The sequence below is a fragment of the Carassius gibelio genome, chromosome A1, assembly GCF_023724105.1.
Source record: "Carassius gibelio isolate Cgi1373 ecotype wild population from Czech Republic chromosome A1, carGib1.2-hapl.c, whole genome shotgun sequence".
Lineage (NCBI taxonomy): Eukaryota > Metazoa > Chordata > Actinopteri > Cypriniformes > Cyprinidae > Carassius > Carassius gibelio.
In genome coordinates, this window is record NC_068371.1 from 30,191,680 (window position 1) to 30,217,044 (window position 25,365).

Genomic DNA, 25,365 nt, shown 5'->3' on the forward strand with positions numbered 1-25,365 from the left:
AACAGCTTCTGAGTTCACGGGTGGAACAAAAATATGGCAGGACTTTTACTTTCTGACCCCTGGAGTATCCACCTCTGATTATTTTCTGTCAAAATCTCAGTTAATTTAGCAGAAACATACTACTCTGTTGATCGATAGGATGCTCAGAGAAGATAGATATTGCTGTATTGCTGTAGATATAGGTATTGCTGCCAAACATGAAACTCAACATCGTGCAGTCAATGATAGATGCAGAATATCACATTTTAGTGATAGTTTGTTTATTTGTGCTTTGTTCCAGGGTGACGTACAGGGCAATGATGCTGATGCCTCGCTGACGGCTTTTGTTGCGATTGCCATGCAAGAGGCCAAAGAGATCTGTTCTAAAGAAGTAGATTTAAATACACCTCTTTTACCATTGTATTTACCAAAAACATTCATTTATAAATTAACAGTTAATTCTTTTTTCTTTTATTGTTGCTTTAAATATCAAAAACACTATAGAGTCTGCATGAAAGTATCAGGAAGGCTGTTTTCTTCTTAGAAGGTCAACTTCCACAACTGACCAATCCTTACGCTGTTGCGATGACATCATATGCCATGGCCAATGAGAACAAACTCGATAAAGACATTTTGATGAAACACTCCACCCAACGTGGAGGTCAGTCAAGTCATTATTAAAAATAGTCGTTTTGTTGTGTAATGTTATTCATTGGTAACAGTAATAGTAATCTAATGAACAGATAGAGAACATAAGCACAAATAGTTCTTATGGGGACCCATATTCAGAATTTGTGCTCTGCATTTATCCCATCCAAGTGCACACACTCACACACGCACGCACCATGAACTCGCACCCAGAGCAGTGGGCAGCCATTTTTACTGAAGCACCCAGGGAGCAACTGGGAGTTCGGTGCTCAAGTCCACCTCTGACATGTGTACTGAAGGTGGAAGAGAGTGCTGTTCATTAACTCCCCACACCTACAATTTCTGATGGCACTGACACCTGAAACCCACGACCTTCAGGATACATGTCTGACTCTCTTAGCATTTGGCCACAACTGCCCCTTTATAATCACGTGTTGTGTTTGAAACAGCCGGTCGGTCCTGGACTGTCCCTGGACAGCATCATCACTCACTAGAGGCCACGGCTTATGCTGTGCTGGCGCTTGTGAAGGACAGAGACTTTGATAAAGCAGGAGAAGCAGTGCACTGGCTGAACAGACAACAGTCTCACTATGGAGGATCTGGCACCACACAGGTTCACTAACACCTCATCATTTGACTGATAGACAGCAGAACAAGTGCAGGACTGACACTACGGGGCAGGATTTAAATACTTTTCTGTCTTTTCTAGGCGACCATCATGGTGTTCCAGGCCGTGGCAGAGTATCGCACGCAGGTGAAGGACCGACAAAACTTCAATATGGAAGTGGAGCTGTCTGTAGAAGGAAGCAGCAAACCTGTCAGATATACTATCAAAAGAGAGAATGCACATCTTACATGGTCACACAATGTGAGGAATAACTCATCTACTAGATTCAAACTGTTTGCTGCTCGTGTCAGTTTTTTTGGATAATGGATACATTTTGTCGTTTGTCATCCATCATTTTTATCTGCCTACATCAATAGTCTCATGTTTGGTCAGTGAAAATCTCAGTGGTATCTTTATTACATCATGAATTTGATTATTCTGATGACTCAAGTACGTCTGCATTCACTCAAAAGGTGGAGATAAACCAGGACTTCACTGTAACTGCTAGAGGAACTGGAACAGCCACTCTCTCAGTGAGTGTTCATGAGCGTTTATACAGTCAACAGCAAGATTAAAGTGTGTAACATCTAAACTGAGACGTTCGGCTGTTTTCAGGTTCTGACGATGTACTACGCCAGACCTGTTGAGAAGAAATCTGACTGTACTTTCTTTGATCTGACTGTTAAAATGGAGAAAGACACTGAAAGTAAGATTGAGTTCATGCCCTTTCTGTGACACTTTCCATACATTCAGAGCTAAAATAAAACCTCCATAACACTTCATTATGTGCTGCTTTTTTATTTTAATTACCTTTTTTTTAAGCAAAACAAGGAGCCATTGCAAGTTACAAGCTCACTATGGATTTCATGTATGTAAACAACAATCCTAAGTCTATAATTATGTCAAGAAACCATTTTATTTTTAATTCATCATTATGTGCTCGTGTTGTTGTTTTTATTTATTTATTTTTTTACCTGAACTTGCTTTTCTCACATTGGCGGTATGTTTGCATCATGAACATGAATACTACACTGTAAAACCCGACAAGTCACGTAACTCAAACCTTTTGAGTAAACACATTGCCTCGGCTTAAACCATGTAAGTTTTAAAATTTTGCAATTAAGTGATTAAGCGATTAACTAAGTGCTGATTGAGCATTAGTGATGAACAGCTGCTGTTAACAAACAGAATCACTGAAGAAAAGAGAAACACATGAACTACAACTGACTTCAGACACAGACTTAAGCCCCTTTCACACTGCCATTCCGGAAAATACACGGGTAATATGTCCCGGCAATATATCCCGGGTCGCTAGAATTTGCCCCTTTCACACTGCCAGTGATAACCCGGAATATGTCAAGTAGGTCAGGGCAAGTAGGCCAGAGTACAGTATGGACAATGGGGTGGGGCAACACGCCCACCTCAGCGGTTATTGGTTTAAGCCTTCACAAAAAATCTAATTGACTTTCACACTTGGAATGAAGGCCTAAATAATTAATGTCCACTAGAGGGGGCGAGAGGATTAAAAAAAAATTAGTCTACCCTTTTTTTGCTTACAGTTATCAGTTTAAGGCGAGACACTGCTGGTGAATAGGATAAAAAATAAAATAAAATAAATAATAGTTATCACCTCACTTACCCAGTTGATTGATTACATTGATTATTGCAAACATTTTTGTATTACAAGTTTTCTAAAATGTTATGTTAAAATATGCAAATGAATCATTATTTACTGAAATATTCGCTAATTTGCATAAATGTCTAGTACAAAAATCTGAACACTGGAAGTCAGTTTCAAATTTTTTATTTATTTATTTTTTGACATATTAGAGTCACATTTTTTTACAGAGGGAATACTGGTTATCTTTTTTTGTCACTCTATAATTCAGAAAATACTTTGAACAGCCAGAAAACTATATATTTTCACAATTTTGGGGGAAATAAAATGTTGTACATAATCAAGGAAACTATATATATGAGCAAATCCCTCTGTAAAAACCTTCAGAATATAGTCAAGAATAAAAATGTAAAGTTTGGTGTGTGTCAGTGCTACTGATGTGGAGATTTATGGCTCAGTGTTGGAGAAAAAATTCATTTTGAGAAAACAGCCTTTAAAAATATGTATTGTAATTGAAATCTATTGACAAACAGATAAAGTGCTATAAAAGAAACACTTAACAGTGTCTTTTGGGTGTTTTCCTTCCACTTTATGAAAAGCCCAAAATCTCAAAATTGACAGGTGCTTGAAAAAACTATGTTTTTGCCTGCAGTGTCTCAACTTAAATGACAAATAAATGAATTGATTGTGTACTGCCATGTATATATCATATATGTGTACAAGAATAAACTTCACACTTCAAGCTGTACAACTACTTAAAACTTTCCATTCTGCATTTTTCAGCCTACATCCAAGTTTAAGTTTTTGTTTATTCACTTAAAGGGTTAGTTCACCCAGATAGCAAATTTATGTAATTAATAACTTACCCTCATGTTGTTTCAAACCAGTAAGACCTCCGTTTATCTTTGGAACACAGTTTAAGATATTTTAGATTTAGTCCAAGAGCTCTCAGTCCCTCCATTGAAACTGTGTGTACGGTCTACTGGACCGGTGAACCGTTTTCTTCAACCAGTTTATTGAATCGAACTGTCCGAAAGAACTACTGGTGATCCGAAAATCGATGCAACCGGTTCTTGACTCGTGAATGAGTCGGTCTATTGTTCGTTATCTGACTCGGCTTGGTGTTCATCTTCAGTTCTCTCTTCATAGCAGTTCAGTCAATGTACTGTTTGAGTAAATGTATTACTCCGGGATATTGGTTTGTTAGAACTTAGAGGGATTGTCAGCCACATTAAAAAAAGTTAACAGCTTAAGTCATTTGTGGATTAATGGGTATTAGAGATGCAAACCGTTTAAAACGATTCAGTTTGATTTGGTGAACTGAATGATTAGTTCGCGAACCGGATATCCAGACTGCTTTGATTTGAACTCTCTCTCACAACAGACACGGAAGAGTAGACAATGCTGAATAAAGTCATAGTTTTTGCTATTTTTGGACCAAAATGTATTTCTGAAGTTTCAAACAATTCCAACGGACCCTCTGATGTCACATGGACTACTTTGATGATGTTTTTCTTACCTTTCTGGACATGGACAGTATACCGTACACACAGCTTCAATGGAGGGACTGAGAGCTCTCGGACTAAATCTAAAATACCTTAAACTGTGTTCCGAAGATAAATGGAGGTATTACGGGTTTGAAAAAACATGAGGGTAAGTTATTAATGACATAAATTTGCTATCTGGGTGTACTAACCCTTTAATGTTTGTCAATCTGGAACTTTTATTTTTTATGAGCTCTATATTTTAAGATGTACTAGGTGTTGATAAATCACATGCAATGAATGTTAACAGTAGCTGTAAATCACTTATCACTCAGTTAATAAGTTAATTACTTAACTGCAATGTATATCTTCTTTAGGGAACTAAACTGAATTATGTTCAGAGTACTCACAACTATTAGTTTTAAAACTTAAATGGTTGGCAATCTGTTTACTCAAACGGTTTGAGTTAAGTTACTCGTCGGGTTTTACAGTGTGAAAGTTGGTTACCATGTGACTACATAATGACTACAAAAGAGACTTCATTTTGAGTGTGTTCTGATGCAGATGTAACTTACTTTACAAAGACAGTTTATTCAGAAACGAGCAGCTCTGTGTTACTACAATATAATAATTCTGAAGTCAAACAGACTCAGGTTTACACCAAAAGCCCTGTGAAAAACGCTTTAAACACAGAGAAGATGGAGCAAAACTACAAAACCTGTTATTAAAATCTGCTCTTGATCTCCATCTTCACAGCTACAAAAGTAATAAAACCGATGCCACCATGACTATTCTGGACATTGGTTTACCGACTGGATTTGAAGTTGAAGAACATGATCTTGAACAGGTATTGTGATGATAAACTGATGCAATGATGTTTCTGTATATAGAAGAGAAAACTAGCACTCATCTGCAGACAGGACTTAGGGCATCTTGATCATGTCATGTATTGAGGTTTTTGTCTTCTTATTTTCTTGTCCTCAGTTGTCTTCAGGGAAGGAGAGATACATTCAGAAATTTGAAATGAATAAAGTTCTGTCAGAGCGAGGATCCCTCATCCTCTACTTAGATAAGGTAGTAGCAAACTGTTGTCTGATGATTTCGTAAACAGAGTCAATCTTGTTTTCTTTTGATCAGGAAACATGTGCTGTTGTTTTATATTTCTATGAAATATTGTTGAGTTCTTCATTCTGATTGGCTGACGAAGTGCTTCATTAATATCCAGTATCTGCACATCCATAAAGTTCCATGTCACTGCATGTTCACCTTTAAGTACATTATGGACAACATAGTGTCATATTTCACATAATATTGTAAGCACTACATATATATATATATATATATATATATATATATATATATATATATATATATATATATATATATATATATACACACTCACCTAAAGGATTATTAGGAACACCATGCTAATACTGTGTTTGACCCCCTTTCGCCTTTTCTACGTGGCATTGATTAAACAAGGTGCTGAAAACATTCTTTAGAAATGTTGGCCCATATTGATAGGATAGCATCTTGCAGTTGATGGAGATTTGTGGGATGCACATCCAGGGCACGAAGCTCCCATTCCACCACATCCCAAATATGCTCTATTGTGTTGAGATCTGGTGACTGTGGGGGCCATTTTAGTACAGTGAACTCATTGTCATGTTCAAGAAACCAATCTGAAATGATTTGAGCTTTTTGACATGGTGCATTATCCTGCTGGAAGTAGCCATCAGAGGATGGGTACATGGTGGTCATAAAGGGATGGACATGGTCAGAAACAATGCTCAGGTAGACCATGGCATTTAAACGATGCCCAATTGGCACTAAGGCGCCTAAAGTGTGCCAAGAAAACATCCCCACACCATTACACCACCACCAGCAGCCTGCACAGTGGTAACAAGGCATGATGGATCCATGTTCTCATTCTGTTTACACCAAATTCTGACTCTAGCATCTGAATGTCTCAACAGAAATCAAGATTTTTCCAGTCTTCAATTGTCCAATTTTGGTGAGCTCGTGCAAATTGTAGCCTCTTTTTCCTATTTGTAGTGGAGATGAGTGGTACCCGGTGGGGTCTTCTGCTGTTGTAGCCCATCCGCCTCAAGGTTGTGCATGTTGTGGCTTCACAAATGCTTTGCTGCATTCCTCGGTTGTAACGAATGGTTATTTCAGTCAAAGTTGCTCTTCTATCAGCTTGAATCAGTCGGCCCATTCTCCTCTGACCTCTAGCATCAGCAAGGCATTTTCTCCCACAGGACTGCCACATACTGGATGTTTTTCCCGCTTCACACCATTTTTTGTAAACCCTAGTAATTGTTGTGCATGAAAATCCCAGTAACTGAGCAGATTGTGAAATACTCAGACCGGCTCGTCTGGCACCAACAACCATGCCTAGGGGTGTAACGGTTCACAAAATTCACGGTTCGGTTCGATACGATACACTGATGTCACGGTTCGGTTCGGTTCGGTTCGATACGTTTTAGATACAGCAAAATGTAAAAACATCTCAACTTTTCAGAATGCCGCAAGCGCACCGCGGGTCATGTGACAAGAACCAACCAATCAGCTTCATCCTTTCCCGTAACAAGGTTGAGAGCTCAGCCAAGATGAAGGAACAGCTGATCATAGTTGTATATGGATTGCAATTTTGAAATAAATTTAGTAGCAGAGCTACTGCAAGCGATTTTTAGAGCTGCAAATCCATTTATCCTTCGCTGAAATTTCCGCGTCTCATGGAGAGAGCACGTCATTGTTGCTTAGCAAAGACAGACGCCTCATGAGCGCTTCTGCCCGAGCGCTTTGGAAAGGAGGAGAAAGACATGCTTAGCGTTTTCCACGCGTTTTTAGGAGCGATATGTGAACGGCCCCTAAAGCGCTCGCTCACTCAGCACGCGCTGAAGGCTCGTTGCAAAATGTCTAATGCATTTAACAGACCAGAAATATAAGATCCTAAAATAACCAACAGGTCTGGTGTTTGGGTTGGATTCCCTGTAAGCTATAGTGTCTAAATGCTGCAGGGATAGTTTGCTGCGTGCATGTTTCTCCTTTTTTTCGTCTTTTCCCAGATAGTACTGACGCATATATCCCAGATATTCCCGCTGGTGTATTTTTTTTTTTTTTTTTTTTTTTGTATTCCCGCTGGTGTACCCTGTCATGTTGCAGATGCGACATACCGTTGTTTTTTTATCCACCACTCTCTTGCCATCACCATTATAGCTTAAAGGGAATCCAAAGTGCACCCAAACACCAGACCTGTTGGTTATTGGGGGTCCTTCTCATTTCTAGTCTGTTAAACGCATTGGCTATTTTGCAACGAGCCTTCAGCGCGTACTGAGTGAGCGAGCGCCTGCTGAGTAGCCTAACATAAACATATAAGATGGTGTTTTTTTCTTCTTCGGGAGTGTCAGGGGCGTTGCCTGTTACGTTGTTTGGGTTATTGGGCTACCTTGTTGAACGCATATCATTATATTTCTATCTCTCTCTTTTTTTTTTTTTTTTTTCCAAATATAATTAATTACTCCAACGAACCGTTCGGTATACATAATGCGTACCGCGTACCGAACCGAAAGCGTCGTACCGAACGGTTCAATACGAATACGCGTATCGTTACACCCCTAACCATGCCACGTTCAAAATTGCTTAAATCACCTTTCTTTCCCATTCTGGCATTCAGTTTGGAGTTCAGGAGATTGTCTTGACCAGGACCACACCCCTAAATGCATTGAAGCAACTGCCATGTGATTAGATAATTGCATTCATTAGAAATTGAACAGGTGTTCCTAATAATCCTTTAGGTGAGGGTATATATGTATTATTATTTGTGGCTTGTGTAAATATTAAGATGGGCAGTTTCCAGTGTAAAATATGACAGTCAATCATAATTTTGCATTGGTTTCTGTATTATTAGGTTTCTCATAAAGAGGTGGAAGTAATTTCCTTCAGAATGCACCAGCTGTATAATGTGGGTCTGCTACAACCTGCTGCAGTCACAATATATGAATATTACTCACCAGGTGAGCTGCAAACACACTTGCCCATCTTTTCACATGAACACTTGAAATATATAATTTAAAGTGATTTACAAATGAAAATAATACACTGACGTAAGTGGAGGGCAAGGAATAAATCAATACACGTTGCTCTGGTATAGCAGATCTCTACAGCACAAGAGCAGATTGTTTTTAAAGTGCAGAACGTTGGTTGGTCAAATGCTCTGGTTTAAGGCTGAAGGTGTGTGTGACATGCTGCTGTGTTTGGGATTTTCTGGAAAGATATCACAGAAATAGAAGGCTGTTGTAGTCATTTTTAATTAAATGCATGTGTGTTTCAGATGCACGCTGTACAAAGTTCTACCATTCTGACAGGACAGATGCTGCGATATACAAACTGTGTAAAGGAGACCTGTGCTACTGTGCAGAAGGTATTATTCAATTCAATTCAAGTTTATTTGAATAGCGCTTTTTACAATACAAATCATTACAAAACAACTTTACAGAAAATTACGTTTCTACAATATTTAGTAGTAGCTTATAAGTGGTGACTGTCAGTTTGTGCACGTATGACAGGATTTTCCAGAAAAATTAATACAAGACGTAGTCAGCCAGACGATGAATATTATTAACAGCAATTATTATATGATGCAGTCACACTTGCAGCAATATTTGTTAGTTCTGTTTGTTGATTCAGGGTTAGCATCCACTGGGGTCCTCTGAGGGGTCGGCATCATCTCTTCTCAGGTGTTCTGGATCCAGACTGGAGCTTGTGTAAATCCCGTGGCAAAAAATAGAAACAAATAGAGACATCATTAGCTTAGCTGCTGTTCCAACAAAGTAAAATTAATTAGTTTAACCCAAGCTAAAGAATAATGATGCGCATTTGATCAGATGCAACTACACTCACAGTTTAAGAGATACATTATTTGAACCCCGAACATTATCAGGAAGGCTACTCCAGAGTTTGGAGGCCAAATGTGAAAAAGCTCTACCTCCTTTAGTGGACTTTGCTATCCTAGGAATTACCAAAAGTCAGAGGTGGAGAGTCCAGGGGTCAGAAAGTAAAAGTCCTGCCACATTTTTGCTCCACCCATGAACTCAGCAGCTGATTTCACCAGAGGAGGAAACAAGTCATTCCTTCCAAGTCACAAACTAGTCTCAACTCAAATCCCAAGTCCTCAAAGAGTTAAAGTCAATGAGATAATTAAGAGACTAATTAAATGATGATTGTGCATTGGTGATGAACACCTGCTGTTATTGTGCGTTACAGAGGATCAGATGCTGATGTTTTATTGGTTAAAATTATGCCACCATCATTGAGATCAGTGTTTGCTTCAGTTGGGCTCTTGACCTTTGGTTTCTTATGTTAGATATTTCTCTGTAAAAGTACATGTGCTGTTATAAAACAGTGCGATCTGTGCTTTGCAGAAAACCGTTACTAGCTCCTTTTACATGATGAAGTAATTATTAGGCATCAGCCTGTTTATTTCCAAAACAATTTTATGTATTTATTATTAACAAATGTTCAGTTTTTAAATAACCTACCTTGTGGAACTGTTGGTTTAATCACTATAATGAATACATTTCCTAATGTATGTAATAAATATAAATTTTTTCGAAATCTTTTCCTAATAAGACGCACAGACATCATGACCCAGCATATGAATCTCAACAATGGTGACAATCAACAAAACACTTCAAGTTGAAGTGCATGCTGGGTAACACCATAGTAAAAACTCTGATTATGCACTGTGAATAATTATTGTAACCACTGTTGAGGATCATATGATAAGTGCTCATGTCTAAAATCCCGAGCCTGTACAATTTTTTCCCCCAATATTTAAGCATTACAATAATATTTGTTTAATAGGACTTTTTTGTAGTTCAGTAGTTGCTGAACATAATTTAACAAACCAAAGAGAGACACCTTCATGAAGTTAATTAAAATGTTTTAGATAAAAAGGGCAATTAAATTTTCTACTTCAAGCTTTTAATTCAGCAATGTGTTAATGTTTATTACGTAACACAACAGCAAGTGTTTAAAAGCAAATTACTTTGAATTATTAAAAGGGTCAAGAGCCCAACTAAAGCAAACACTGATCTCCATGATGGTGGATTCACCACGATTATGGTGACAAAGTTTTTTTTTTTTTTTTTTTTTTTTTTCTTCCAGTTGATTTCATCCAAGGCTGTGCTTAAAGTCAATTGTAGTTCTTGTGTTTCTCTTTTCTTCAGTGTGTTAACAGCAGGTGTTCATCTCTAATGCAGAATTATCATTTAATTAGTCACTTAATTATCTCATTGACTTTAACTCTTTGAGGACTTGGGATTTGACTCAAGACTTGTTTGTGACTTGAAAGGAATGACTTGATTCCTCCTCTGGTGAAATCAGCTGCTGGGTTCATGGGTGGAACAAAAATATGGCAGGACTTTTACTTTCTGACCCCTGGACTCTCCACCTCTGCCAAAAGTCCAGCGTTTTGTGACCTTAGGGTGCGTAATGGATTGTAACGTGGTAGAAGGCTAGTTAGGTATGCAGGAGCTAAACCATTTAGGGCCTTATAGGTAAGTAATGATAGTTTGTAACTGATATGGAACTTAATAGGTAGCCATTGCAGAGACTGTAAAATTGGGGTAATATGATCATATTTTCTTGACCTCGTAAGGACTCTAGCTGCTGCATTTTGGACTACCTGTAGCTTGTTTATTGAAGATGCAGGACACCCACCTAGAAGTGCATTACAATAGTCCAGTCTAGAGGTCATGAATGCATGAACTAGCTTTTCTGCATCAGAAACAGATAACATGTGTGACGAGCACTCCCAGAGGAATCAGCGTCGCCCTGGAAACCAAAGCAAAACACCTGCACGTCCTCGTCACCGGCTGATCGGTCACAGCTGCTCCCCATCAGCCAGCACATTTAAAAGGAGCACATGTTACACTCAGAAGAGGTTCTCGAACCGAATGCAACGCTGGTCTAACCCCTCTCTTCTATCTTCACAGAAAGCAGCAAGTGACCGACAGCCCACACACTTAGGAGCATGTCAGGGCACCCACTTTCCCCTTGATTGGCACCGAAGAGCACGGAGAGCACACGGGAAGCACCAAACAGCTGAAAGCGGATCAGGACACTTCACCAGGCACCCTTCACTTTTCAATAAATCCACCCTCCGGGGCTTTTGATTTCACGTACCTCTTGTCGAGTGATTCTTCACCCCGTGACACATGTTTAGCAGCTTGGCAATGTTTCTAAGATGGAAGAATGCAGTTTTTGTAAGATGGGAAATATGATTTTCAAAAGACAAGTTGCTGTCTAATATAACACAGAGATTTTTGACTGTAGAGGAAGTAACAGTACATCTGTCTAGTTGCAAATTGTAATCTACAAGATTCTGTGTACAGTTTTTTTGGTCCAATAATTAATATCTCTGTCTTATCTGAATTTAATATGAGAAAATTATTGGTCATCCAATCTTTTTACATTTTTAACACACTCTGTTAGCTTAGATAATTTATAAGTTGAATCTTGTCTCGTTGAGATATATAGCTGAGGATCTTCAGCATAACAGTGGAAGCTAATTCCGTATTTTCTAATAATATTACTAAGGGGCAACATGTATATTGAAAATAGAAGGGGACCTAGGACGGATCCTTGTGGCACTCCATATTTTACTGGTGATAAATGAGATGCCTCCCCATTTAAATAAACAAAATGGTAGCGATCGGACAGGTAGGATCTAAACCATCTTAAAGCCGGCCCTTGAATAGCTGTATAGTTTTGTAATCGATCTATGAGTATGTCATGATCTATGGTGTCGAACGCAGCACTAAGATCAATTAAAACTAGCAATGACATATATAATACATATATGTATGTATGTATTACAATTATTTAAAAAAAAATTATTCACCAGGCATTTTTATAAAAACCCATTTAGAAACAAGGAGCATCACAAAGAATTCATCATAAGATCACCAATCATCAATTAAAAAGTTAAAATGGTCTTTTACTTTATTTCTCATCAAATGTATGCACATCTAGAGATGTGTAAAAATGTATATTTGTATTTTTTTGTATTTTTTATTTACTTTTTATGAATTGAGGAAAATGTGTTGTTGGTCTGTTATGAATGTGACCATTAATATCAGAAAATTCACATCTCATAACACAGAGAACTGCAGTTACCAGAAGAAAAATCAGGTCAAAGAAGAGGAGCGTTTCAAAACAGCCTGTTAAGCTGGCATGGATTATGGTAAACACACGTTCTCCTTTCTCAGACATTGAGATCCAGTCTCACAGCTCTGATATAACACCAATATAACACGACTGTTTGACAGTTTATAATGTCACAGTGGTGGGGATGGATCTGAAACAGGACTCCGACATCTACAATATGAAGGTGGAGCTGCCCTGACAGCAAGCAGTTTCGGTCCAGATTCGGCCCACATCTGGTCCGCATGGATTTCATGCGGGCCAGATGTGGGCCGGATCTGGGCCAACACTATGTTGCTGTCTGGGTGGTGCTGAAAGAAGGTACAGTTTACTATTCACTTGTGTTCTACAAGTGCAATAAATAAGTGCTAGGCGATATCAAAGACTACAGAATACCCAAAACATGTCACTCATGTAGTTTTGCTCAATATGTCCGCTCAATCGCAGGAAGCCCCGCGGTCCGTGTACTTTTGCGTCCATTCATTTTTCATTTTTTTAACCCAGAAATTAAATATAGAAAATGCGGTTTCTTCTTTAATGGTTCCAACAAAGATGAAAAGAATAAGCAGATAGAAATTAATTTTAAAAATCTTAAAAATTAAATAAAACTTATTTTTTTTTTATGTGTATATAAATGCTTAATTTAGTTTCCACCTTTTTTAGCGGCTCTATACAGATGCTAGCCCCCTTTCATGCTACTGGAATGGTTCCAATAATCTATGAAAACTTTTAGCTTTGATATTTGTATGACTTTAAAGTGCCCCTATTATGTTATTTCTAAGGTTCCTATTATTGTTTTGGGAGTCTTCCACAATAAGTTTACAGGCATGCAAGGTGAAACAACCCTTTCGTTTTCTCAAAATATGCATTTAATATCACCTCATTTTCCAACAATTTTTCACGATGTGAACACACCCCTGGAGCAGTGGGCAGCCATTTATGCCACGGCACCCAGGGAGCAGTTGGGGGTTCGGTGCCTTGCTCAGGAGCACCTCAGTCGTGTTATTGCCAGCCTGAGACTCAAACCCACAACCTTAGGGTTAGGAGTCAAACTTTCTAACCACTTTGCCACAACTTCCCCCTAACACTCATACCTTATTACTATAAACTATGATAAAAGTTAATCAGCATTCATTGATTAATGCTGTAGCTGTAATGCTGTAATGGTGTAGCAAAAAAAAAAAACTGCAAATGATGTGCTAGTGCTACCATCTGTTAAAGTGCAACACAGCAACCGGTGGGAAGAATGAGTCTAGAGCCCTGGAGCCTAAATGTGGAATTATGCAAATGCCATCAGTGAACAGGGCAAAATATGTAAAAATGTAGAAGGCATGTGTAGCCTATACGTGAATTGAGTGACCATGCATGGTCCTCTCCAATAACTTACCCATATAGCACACAAAGTTATGACAAAATTATATCCCAATATATAATTTCATGATGATAGATTTCCCAGGATTCTGCAATGTCTATTTTTTTTTTCAATAATATTTGTGTTAAGTCTCTGCATTGTTCCAAAGACAGAATCAGAATCAAAATCAGAAAGAGCTTTATTGCCAAGTATGCTTGCGCATACAAGGAATTTGTTTTAGTGACATAAGCTTCCAGTACACAGAGACACCAACACACAGACAAATAAATAAGTGCATAAACAATTGTGCTATAAATGATAATGAAATAGGATTGAATAAGATGCAGGGATGTACTAGGATGGAGGGGTGACAAATAAATATAAGGATATTGCACTTTTTTTGCATAAGCATAAGTGGGGAACATTTAACTGTTCATGAGGTAAATTGCCTGGGGGAAGAACCAGACAGTTATAGAAGTAAACAGTACAGACTCAATGACGGCTGAGTAGAACTGTTTCAGCAGCTCCTGTGGCAGGTTAAACTTCCTCAGCTGGCGAAGGAAGTACAACCTTTGTTGGGCCTTTTTCACAATGGAGTCAATGTGATTGTCCCACTTCAGGTCCTAAGAGATGGTGGTTCCCAGGAATCTGAATGACTCCACTGCAGTCACAGTGCTGTTCATGATGGTGAGTGGGGAAAGTGCAGGGGGGTTTCTCCTAAAGTCCACGATCATCTCCACTGTTTTGAGCGTGTTCAGCTCCAGGTTGTTAAAACTGCACCAGACAGCCAGCTGCTCAACCTCTTGTCTGTAAGCAGACTCATCACTGTCCTGGATGAGGCCAATGACTGTAGTGTCATCTGCAAACTTCAGGAGCTTGACAGAAGGGTCTTTAGAGGTGCAGTCGTTGGATTAAAGGGAGAAGAGCAGAGGGGAGAGAACACATCCCTGAGGGGCGCCAGTGTTGGTGGTGCAGCTGTTTGACATGAATTTCTAGTCTCACTAACTGTTGCCTATCTGTCAGAAAGCTGGTGATCCACTGACAGATAGAGCTAGGAACAGAGAGCTGGGTCAGTTTGGTCTGGAGGGTTGTTGGAATGATGGTGTTGAAAGCCGAACTAAAGTCCACAAACAGGATCCTCACATAAGTCCCTATTTTGTCCAGATGTTGCAGCATGAAGTGCAATCCCATGTTGATTGCATCATCCACGGACCTGTTTCTTTGGAATGGGGATTATGGTGGAGCGTTTGAAGCAGAAAGGCACTTCACACAACTCCAGGGATCTGTTGAAGATCTGTGAAAAGATGGGGGCCAGCTGGTCTGCACAGATTTTCAGACAGGCTGGTGTAACGCCATCTGGACCTGGTGCTTTTCTTCTTTTGTTCTTCTTGAAGACCTGGCGCACATCATCTTCACAGATTTGAAGAGCAGGAGGTGTGGAGAGGGGGATTGCAGGAGGTGTTAATGGTTGTGTAGGGAGATGGTCAGAATGGGTGTTGGGGGTTTCAAATCTACAATAAAACTCATTCAGGTCGTTAGCAAGTCGTTGATTAGCCTCAGTGCAAGGGGATGGTGTCTTGTAGTTTGTGATGGCCTTCAGTCCTCTCCAAACTGAAGTTGAGTCATTGGAAGTAAACTGGTCTTCCAACTTTTTAGCGTAGGTCATTTTAGCCACTCTGATCTCTTTGTTCAGTGTGTTCCTGGACTGATTGTACAAGACTCTGTCCCCATTGCTGTAGGCATCCTATTTGGCCTGACAAAGATGACTGAGTTTTACTGTAAACCATGGCTTATCATTGCTGAATGTTAAATAAGTCCTGGTAGGAATGCATACATCCTCACAGAAACTAATATAGGATGTTACAGTCTCTGTGAGTTCGTCCAGATCGGTGGTAGCAGCTTCAAAAACACTCCAAACAGTGATGTCAAAAAAAGATTGTAAATCCTGCTCTGTTTCGCTGGTCCATCTCTTCACAGTCCTTACTACAGGTTTAGCAGATTTACGTTTCTGCTTGTAGGACGGTATAAGATGAACCAGACAGTGATCAGAACGTCCCAAAGCTGCTCGTGGAACAGAGTGATGTGCATCCTTTATTGTGGTGTAACAGTGATCCAATATATTACTGTCTCTGGTGGGACATGTAACATGCTGTCTGTATTTTGGTAGTTCACAGGAAAGATTGGCTTTATTAAAGTCCCCAAGAATGATTAAAACAGAGTCTGGGTGTTGTTGTTCTGTCTCTGTGATCTGATCAGCGAGTTTCTGTAAAGCCAGGCTTACTTGTGCTTACTAACCAGAATGAACGAGTGAAACTCCCGCGGTGAATAGAACGGCTTGCAGTTGACAAACTGCATTTCTAGATCAGGACAGCACATCTTCTTTAACACCGTTACATCTCTACCCCACCGTTCATTGATTATAAAAGCATGTCCCGTCGCCGCGCGATTTCCCCGTTGATTCTGATTAGCGATCCGCTCTGAACAGCTGAAAGCCCGGCAGATGGAGCGCGCTGTCCGGTATGGCGTCATTCAGCCAGGTTTCCGTGAAACACAGAGCAGCAGAGTGTGAGAAATCCTTATTTGTCAGAGAGAGCAGAAGGAGTTCGTCCATTTTGTTGGGTAGAGAGCGGAGATTTGCCAGATGGATGTTAGGCAACGGCGTTCGAAATCCGCACTTCCTGAGTCTGACGAGCGCTCCCGCTCGCTTCCCCCATCTGCACGTCCTGAAGCGTTTGATCAGCGCCGCCGCTCCTCCGATAACAACGTTCAGTAAAATGTCTGAATAATTTAAATCCGGTAAAAGATCTTGTGGTGTGTTCTGCCAAATGTTCAGCAGTTAATCCCTGGTGAAACTGATCGCGTTTGTTAAACAAAAAACAGGAAAAAACGAACAAAAACAGTACAAACACTGGAGAGCCAAGCACTGAAGCAGCCATGCGCGGCGCCATTGAGTACATGATCAGACGGCTCTAAAGACGGCTCTAATTCTAAACAGAACGTCCAGGAGAAGGGTCGGTCCATGGTCCGTGTACAATCAGGGTATCTTCCGTCCATTCCAAATCCGTTTCAAATTAAAAAACAGAAAACGAAAAACTCAAGAGGATTCAAGTGAGAGAACATGAATTAAATAACCAGAAATGGAAAAATGGCTCGTTTATTCGTTATTCCATCTAGGTAAACAAACGGAAAATGAGTTTTTGACTTGATTTCTCATTTTGTCGTTTTGGGTTTAAAAAACGGCTTATGGCTTCAATATTTCATTCGAACTTGTGGGCGGAGCTGAAACGCTCCTTTCATCTGATTGGTCGAATCGCTCCGCCTTCAACTCGATCTTACATTCTTTCAGAATAAGAGTCTTATAAGAGTAGTGTCTGAAACCACCGCTCACTGTTAATTAACATAATATTTGAGTCAGATGTTGCTGCGCACATAATTCGTGCTGCTGTGACTTGCAAGTCACGCCTTTAAATTATTTCTAGGTTATAGTATTGTATGAATATTGTCCCACTGTAAATGCAGTGCAAATAGTTTTGTCTCCTTGGATAAAAGTGAAGAGGAAATAAAAATCAATAATAGACTGAACAGTTCCATGATAATATGTCTGTAACATTTACCACTCTCATCTTTTAAGTCAAAAGGCACTAGGTAGGTGTGTGTGACATTAATAATTAATTGGGAAAATTACTATAGTTAAATTTATGAAATAAATTAGTAATATTTGTTTTTTTACATACTAATTTGAATGGTTTTTCTTTTAGTCTTCTTTGTTGGCCTTGAGAAAGCCAACATATATTTGAACATTATTATCATTTATTATGAGAGTAATTGACAGGACTAAAATTTTAATGTTTCACCAAATTTCCTTCTCAAAAAATCCTAGTGACTTTCATTATCTGAGCAATGAAGGTCTCACACTTAAGGTCCACTAGAGGGGGAGACAGGATTCCTATTTACGTAAAATGGCAAATAAATACATTAATTTCATGTGTACTACCATGAATATGCCATATCTGTGTACAAGAATAAACTTCACACTTCAAGCTGTACTTTAAAACTTCCCATTCTGGCTTTTTCAACCTACCTTCAAATGTATTTTAATATATTTTTTATTCACACTGGTTTATGCATTTAATGTTTGTCCATCTAGAACTTTTATTTTTCATGAGCTGTACATTTTAAGATGTACTCAGTGTTGATAAATCACATGCACTGAATGTAAATGCTAATGTCAGGACTCTCAGTCCTCCTCTTGGATGGCCAGTGTCCTGCAAAGTTTAGCTACCCCAAATAAACACACCTAAGCTAAGCAAAGTCTTCAGGATCAGTAGCAATGTCCAAGTAAGTGTGTTGGAACTGAACTGAACTCTGCAGAACATGGTTCTCCCGGTTCAGGACTGGGTTTTAAATCTATAAATGAATTTGTACAGTTGGGTGTCTGCATGCAGAGGTGTACTTCAGTAAGTACAATGTAAACTGTAATCTATAAAGACAAATCTTCAGATAAGCATTAAGGCCACTGCCTTGAGGTCTCCATCCATTGGTCAAAACAGACCTCGCACCCCACCACACTCCTGCTAGCTGTCAACATTAATTGCGGCTGGTGCCAAATAAAAATTATTATGTATCCCTTGTGCATTGTTCAAATTCACTACCCTTTCGTTATGTTCGGGATGAAAACATTCACTCAATTAAACTGCTATAAGCATTAGATAAAAAATTTTTCCCCTAATTTATTGTTGGTGGATGTTTTTTTTTCACTGACTTCCATTATAATTACATTTTTGATTGCAAAGTCATGAAACATAATCATGCATTCTTGATTGTTTGTGGTTTTCCCTGTTGGGAAGAGGTAAAATTTGTAATTTTTTTAACAGTTGATCACTAGGTGGGACCATCAACCCTTTAGATAGGCCTGTGCAAAAAAAAGCTTAGTTTCTGACTTGTATATAGAGTTATGTGGAGTATAACAGCAAATTATATTGTGTGTATGTGTGTAGGAGAGAGAGAGAGAGAGAGAGAGAATTTTGCGCACTTACCTTGATGTATTTGAGAAAATCTAAATGTACACCTCAGCTCTCAGAACTACATGGAGTAAACAAAAGTGTATTTATGCACCTGCTGCCTTTTAATGGTGGTGATAAGTATAGACTAAACAAAAACAGTACATGGATTTAAACACTTGCATGCCATGCTTCTGGTCATTTGATGGTGAGAAGAGCAGCAAGCAATACGAGAAAGGGCTTGACTTGAACCAGAGTTTTAGAAATGATTATGCAGCTTAACCCCTCCAGCGAGTTGCTGCTTATTTGAAGTTGGTATTGCATTTTGGTCCATAATCAATTATGTTCAAAGTAGTTTTTTTATAAGATTTAAAGGTTTTAAACTGGCTTCACCATCAAGAAAAGACAAGTATTTCACATATAGGCCCTCCGTTCTTTTCACCATCAAAAGTCAGCAGGTGCATAAACACACTTCTTTTTTTTATTGTTTTGTCCATGTAGTTCTGAGAGTATGAGGTGCATATTTGGATTTTTTCAGATACATCAAGGTAAGTAAACAAAGGTCTCTCCCACACTCTCTCTCTCTCTCTCTCAAACACACACACACACACACACAGACACACACACTATAATTTGCTGTTAAACTCCATATAACTCTATATACAGGCCAGAAACTAAGCCTTTTTTTGTACAGGCCTAAAGGGTTAATGGTCCCACCTAGTGATCAACTGTAAAAATAACAAATGTTACCTCTTCCCAACAGGGAAAACCACCAACAATCAAGAGTGCATGATTATATGGTGTCATGGCTTTGCAATCAAAAAATGTCGTTATAATGGAAGTCAATGGGACAAAAACAGCCACCAACAATAAATGAGGGAGAAAAAATTAAAATCTAATGCTGCACAAAACTAACAATACATCAAAGCTAATCTACAGTTATTAATCTTTGACATGCCCAAGACTAAAAAAAATATAAAAGAAGGTAAAAAAAAATATCCAGTCCACAATTACTTTTTATATTGAAAATATGTCATTTTGTGTGTGTTTTTTCTTCCCAAATCAGTGACATAATTTATGAACTTGGTAATTAAAGAGTTAAAATCTTTGATTTTTTTTTTTTTAAACATTTGGTAGTTTGATCAGGACTGAGGGTGATTAATAGATTTATGCAAAACAAAAAAAAAATCTTTATCTGAGACATTTTTACAGCATTTTAATTTAGTGGGTGTTTTCATCCCAAACATAACAAAAGGGTAGTGAATTTACCCACAGTATACTGTTGAGTTTTTGAAATATTTCAAGCATTTTCCCAAAATAAGTGTCAAAATAAGATTTGTCACCAATCATTCCATTAGCTGAAACACAGAGAAAGTTGTGGCCAAAATAAGACTCAACTTTACCCCCTAGTGGACGAAAACGTCCCCAACAACGCATATGGGGTATTATGTAACAGCAAGTCATTTGTGCAAGTACATTTGACTTGCAGTTTTTCCAAAACTTAATCATTTTTATTTGGTACCAGCTGCAGTAGTTAATGTTGTTTTATATTATACAGTTATCATTGAGCTAAGGTCCCCCTACCACACCATCTATCATTGAAGAACCTGTGTTACACAGATATGGCATATTCATGGTAGTACACATGAAATTAATGTATTTATCTGTCATTTAAACTTACATAAACAGAAATCCTGTCTCCCCCTCTAGTGGACCTTAAGTGTAAGACCTTCATCGCTCAGATAACGAAAGTCACTAGGATTTTTTGAGAAGGAAAAAGTCTGACCAGTTACAGCAACGAGTCAAACGAGTCTGAAGATCTGAGCTGAATTTGGTGAAACAATAAAATTTTAGTCGTTGTCAAGGCCAACAAAGAAGACTAAAAGAGAAACATCATTCAATTTTGTCTGTAATAAAACTAATAATTCTAATTTATTTAATAAATTTAACTATATTAATTTCCACAATTAATTATTAATGTCACACACACCTACCTAGTGCCATTAGACTTAAAAGATGAGAGTGGTAAATGTTACAGACATATTATCATGGAAATGTTCAGTCTATTATTGATTTTTATTTCCACTTCACTTTTATCCAAGGAGACAGAACTATTTGCACTGTATTTACAGTGGGACAATATTCATACAATACTATAACCTAGAAATAATTTAAAGGGTGACTTGCAAGTCACAGCAGCACGAATTATGTGCGCAGCAACATCTGACTCAAATATTATGTTAATTAACAGTGAGCGGTGGTTTCAGACACTACTCTTATAAGACTCATATTCTGAAAGAATGTAAGATCGAGTTGAAGGCGGAGCAGCAAGCAATACGAGAAAGGGCTTGACTTGAACCAGAGTTTTAGAAATGATTATGCAGCTTGACCCCTCCAGCGAGTTGCTGCTTATTTGAAGTTGGTATTGCATTTTGGTCCATAATCAATTATGTTCAAAGTAGTTTTTTTTAAGATTAAGAAGTAGTTAAGATTTAAAGGTTTTAAACTGGCTTCACCATCAAGAAAAGACAAGTATTTCACACATAGGCCCTCCGTTCTTTTCACCATCAAAAGTCAGCAGGTGCATAAACACACTTCTTTTTTTTTATTGTTTAGTCCATGTAGTTCTGAGAGTATGAGGTGCATATTTGGATTTTTTCAGATACATCAAGGTAAGTAAACAAAGGTCTCTCCCACACTCTCTCTCTCTCTCTCTCTCTCTCTCTCTCTCAAACACACACACACACACACACTATAATTTGCTGTTAAACTCCATATAACTCTATATACAGGCCAGAAACTAAGCCTTTTTTTGCACAGGCCTAAAGGGTTAATGGTCCCACCTAGTGATCAACTGTAAAAATAACAAATGTTACCTCTTCCCAACAGGGAAAACCACCAACAATCAAGAGTGCATGATTATATGGTGTCATGGCTTTGCAATCAAAAAATGTCGTTATAATGGAAGTCAATGGGACAAAAACAGCCACCAACAATAAATAAGGGAGAAAAAATTAAAATCTAATGCTGCACAAAACTAACAATACATCAAATTTAATCTACAGTTACTAATCTTTGACATGCCCAAGACATAAAAGGTAAAAAAAAATATCCAGTCCACAATTACTTTTTATGTTGAAAATATGTCATTTTGTGTGTGTTTTTTCTTCCCAAATCAGTGACATAATTTATGAACTTGGTAATTAAAGAGTTAAAATCTTGGATTTTCTTTTTAAACATTTGGTAGTTTTGATCAGGACTGAGGGTGATTAATAGATTTATGCAAAAAAAAAAAAAAAATCTTTATCTGAGACATTTTTACAGCATTTTAATTTAGTGGGTGTTTTCATCCCAAACATAACAAAAGGGTAGTGAATTTACCCACAGTATACTGTTGAGTTTTTGAAAAATTTCAAGCATTTTCCCAAAATAAGTGTCAAAATAAGATTTGTCACCAATCATTCCATTAGCTGCAACACAGAGAAAGTTGTGGCCAAAATAAGACTCAACTTTACCCCCTAGTGGACGAAAACGTCCCCAACAACGCATATGGGGTATTATGTAACAGCAAGTCATTTGTGCAAGTACATTTGACTTGCAGTTTTTCCAAAACTTAATCATTTTTATTTGGTACCAGCTGCAGTAGTTAATGTTGTTTTATATTATACAGCTATCATTGAGCTAAGGTATACCCCCCTACCACCCCATCTATCATTGAAGAACCTGTGTTACACAGATATGGCATATTCATGGTAGTACACATGAAATTAATGTATTTATCTGTCATTTAAACTTACATAAACAGAAATCCTGTCTCCCCCTCTAGTGGACCTTAAGTGTAAGACCTTCATTGCTCAGATAATGAAAGTCACTAGGATTTTTTGAGAAGGAAAAAGTCTGACCAGTTACAGCAACGAGTCAAACGAGTCTGAAGATCTGAGCTGAATTTGGTGAAACAATAAAATTTTAGTCGTTGTCAAGGCCAACAAAGAAGACTAAAAGAGAAACATCATTCAATTTTGTCTGTAATAAAACTAATAATTCTAATTTATTTAATAAATTTAACTATATTAATTTCCACAATTAATTATTAATGTCACACACACCTACCTAGTGCCATTAGACTTAAAAGATGAGAGTGGTAAATGTTACAGACATATTATCATGGAAATGTTCAGTCTATTATTGATTTTTATTTCCTCTTCACTTTTATCCCAGGAGACAGAACTATTTGCACTGTATTTACAGTGGGACAATATTCATACAATACTATAACCTAGAAATAATTTAAAGGGGTGACTTGCAAGTCGCAACAACGCGAATTATGTGTCTACATCTGGTTTCAGATATTGCTCTTGTAAGACTCTTATTCTGAAAGACTGAGGAGCCCGAGTTGAAGGCGGAGCGATCCGACCAATCAGATGAAAGGAGCGTTTCAGCTCCGCCCACAAGTGCGAATGAAATATTGAAGCCATAAGCCGTTTTTTAAACCCAAAACGACAAAATGAGAAATCATGTCAAAAACTCATTTTCCGTTTGTTAACCCAGATGGAATAACGAATAAACGAGCCATTTTTCCATTTCTCGTTATTTAATTCATGTTCTCTCACTTGAATCCTCTTGAGTTTTTCGTTTTCTGTTTTTTAATTTGAAACGGATATGGAATGGACGGAAGATACCCTGATTGTGTACGTTTTGATGGTTTGTTTTCCAATTTGAAATGAAATAAGCAGAAACGAGAAAACGGCCCCTTTATTCGTTTTTCGTTTTTTTGAAAAAAACGAAAAACGAGATTTCGGCTTGATTTTTCGTTTTTTAGTTCAGAGGCATAAAACGAATAAATGACTTCAAAATTCGTTTTCCACATGTGGGTGGTCCTAAGACGCCCCCTTCCGCCGATTGGTCAAGCAAATCTGAGCATGTGACGTCATCAGTTGTCGCTCAGGTCTGTTCAACAAAATAATAGTCCTCTAACGTTACTATGGCTACCGATTCTTAAACTGTGCAGGGCAGGTCCTGTTGGGCTTTCTTCTGTGCAACTTTACGCGTTACACAGAAATCTTTACATCAGAAATATTAAATATTAGTCTGCCACCAGCCCGTTTTAATTAGCGGTGCGTAGTTAAATCTGTGTGGTGAAGCTGCGCTAGACAGCGCCGAGCGGGAGAGGATCAATGACCAGTGTTCGGTCAGCAGTCAGAACTTGGGTACCGATGATGATGAAATACATTTTTACTGAAAATGACCCGCAAGTATGATTGACAGCACGATAGCGGAGACAATTAAAAGCGCAATATAACATCTGTTAAAAAAAAAAAAAAAAAAAAATTTATATATATATATATATATTAATATAAGCGACGTTGTCTTTGTTTTTAATAAAATAATTGTGAACCACAAACCGAGCCTTCGTTTTAAAGGGCGATTTCCAAATATATTTTATTTATTTGTTATAATATGGGTATTTTATGTCACCCGTCTTATTAGTTTGATTATAGTAGGCTATACGCGATTTGTTTTATTATTATTGTAAACTTTGTTTTACCTGGAATCCGTTGAGCATACCAGGACTGCACCACATGGTCAAGACCAACTGTAGCAACCTGACAAGATAGTGCAGACACGCAATAACGTTTCAGGTCATCTTCCATGTCCAGTTCCTCCTGGTTCACTAATTGCATCAGTGCCCCTTTCACTGGATAATTCACTCTGTTATTTATTTCAGGCCATATTCTTTCAATTGTGTGATTCTGTTTATTTAAAAGGAAAAAAAGATAACAATTAGACTAGCACAACAGCTACATAAAGTTAAGGAAGTCATTTTATTACATACTGTCTTGGACCTCTAGAGCAGTGGATCTTAAATCTGGTTGCTTTAAGGAGGTATTTCTACCTGATTCTACATAGAAATTCTAATGTCGTCGTTGTGACCTACTTCAATCAGTTCGTTGAAACATAAAACAGGGAAAAGCCGTTATAACCTAACTGAGTTACATTGACTTAACATACAATTTCCATTAATGCTTGCTCAGGATGGACACATTCGACACATGTGCACCTGCTCATGAGTTGAATCAAAGTGAAAATCGCAATTGACAGCAATACTCTTCAGCACAATGGTAACCACAAAATTTTATGACAGAAAAAATTGACAGAGTTGACACCCAATTAGATGTACAGTATCTGGAGTTGACCCTTTTCATTAACCATTTATGGCAGTTAATGTGTCTGTCTCCCTTTTGCTTCTACAAATTATTCTACAGCGCATTCAGGAAAATCTAACACTTTTGGCAAATATTATTTCATGATAGGCCCTGTTAATTATCGCAGTAAATCTTACAGAGTACAGGCATATGTAATTGAATCAATCGACTGCCAATGTAAATGCCACAGGCCGTGACTGTGTCAGAGTCAAGAATGCCTCCGATTTTGTAAATTACCTTCTATCATCTGTTAAAAGTCCCTTT

At 38.1% G+C, this 25,365-nt stretch overlaps 2 protein-coding genes across 4 annotated transcripts in view; one reads left to right on the top strand and one right to left on the bottom strand.

The window, feature by feature from the left end:
* LOC128018075 (tubulin beta-4B chain-like) overlaps positions 1–25,365 on the bottom strand; it is a 238,394-nt gene that overhangs the window by 186,656 nt on the left and 26,373 nt on the right. The window lies entirely within an intron of this gene.
* Positions 1–25,365, top strand: part of LOC128017931 (complement C3) — a 181,462-nt gene that overhangs the window by 136,389 nt on the left and 19,708 nt on the right. Inside the window, exons 27-39 of one of the 3 annotated variants that reach the window (XM_052603410.1) lie at positions 281–370; positions 484–640; positions 1,077–1,240; positions 1,337–1,495; positions 1,708–1,767; positions 1,850–1,940; positions 2,057–2,102; positions 5,093–5,183; positions 5,321–5,410; positions 8,250–8,355; positions 8,673–8,762; positions 12,507–12,587; positions 12,673–12,752. In XM_052603410.1, the coding sequence (XP_052459370.1) occupies positions 281–370; positions 484–640; positions 1,077–1,240; positions 1,337–1,495; positions 1,708–1,767; positions 1,850–1,940; positions 2,057–2,102; positions 5,093–5,183; positions 5,321–5,410; positions 8,250–8,355; positions 8,673–8,762; positions 12,507–12,571 (1,209 nt within the window). In that variant the 3' untranslated portion in view covers positions 12,572–12,587; positions 12,673–12,752. Of the gene's footprint in view, positions 1–280; positions 371–483; positions 641–1,076; positions 1,241–1,336; positions 1,496–1,707; positions 1,768–1,849; positions 1,941–2,056; positions 2,103–5,092; positions 5,184–5,320; positions 5,411–8,249; positions 8,356–8,672; positions 8,763–11,337; positions 11,523–12,506; positions 12,588–12,672; positions 12,753–25,365 lie in introns of those variants that run through there. The other 2 variants (XM_052603411.1, XM_052603409.1) reach the window with 2 other exon arrangements.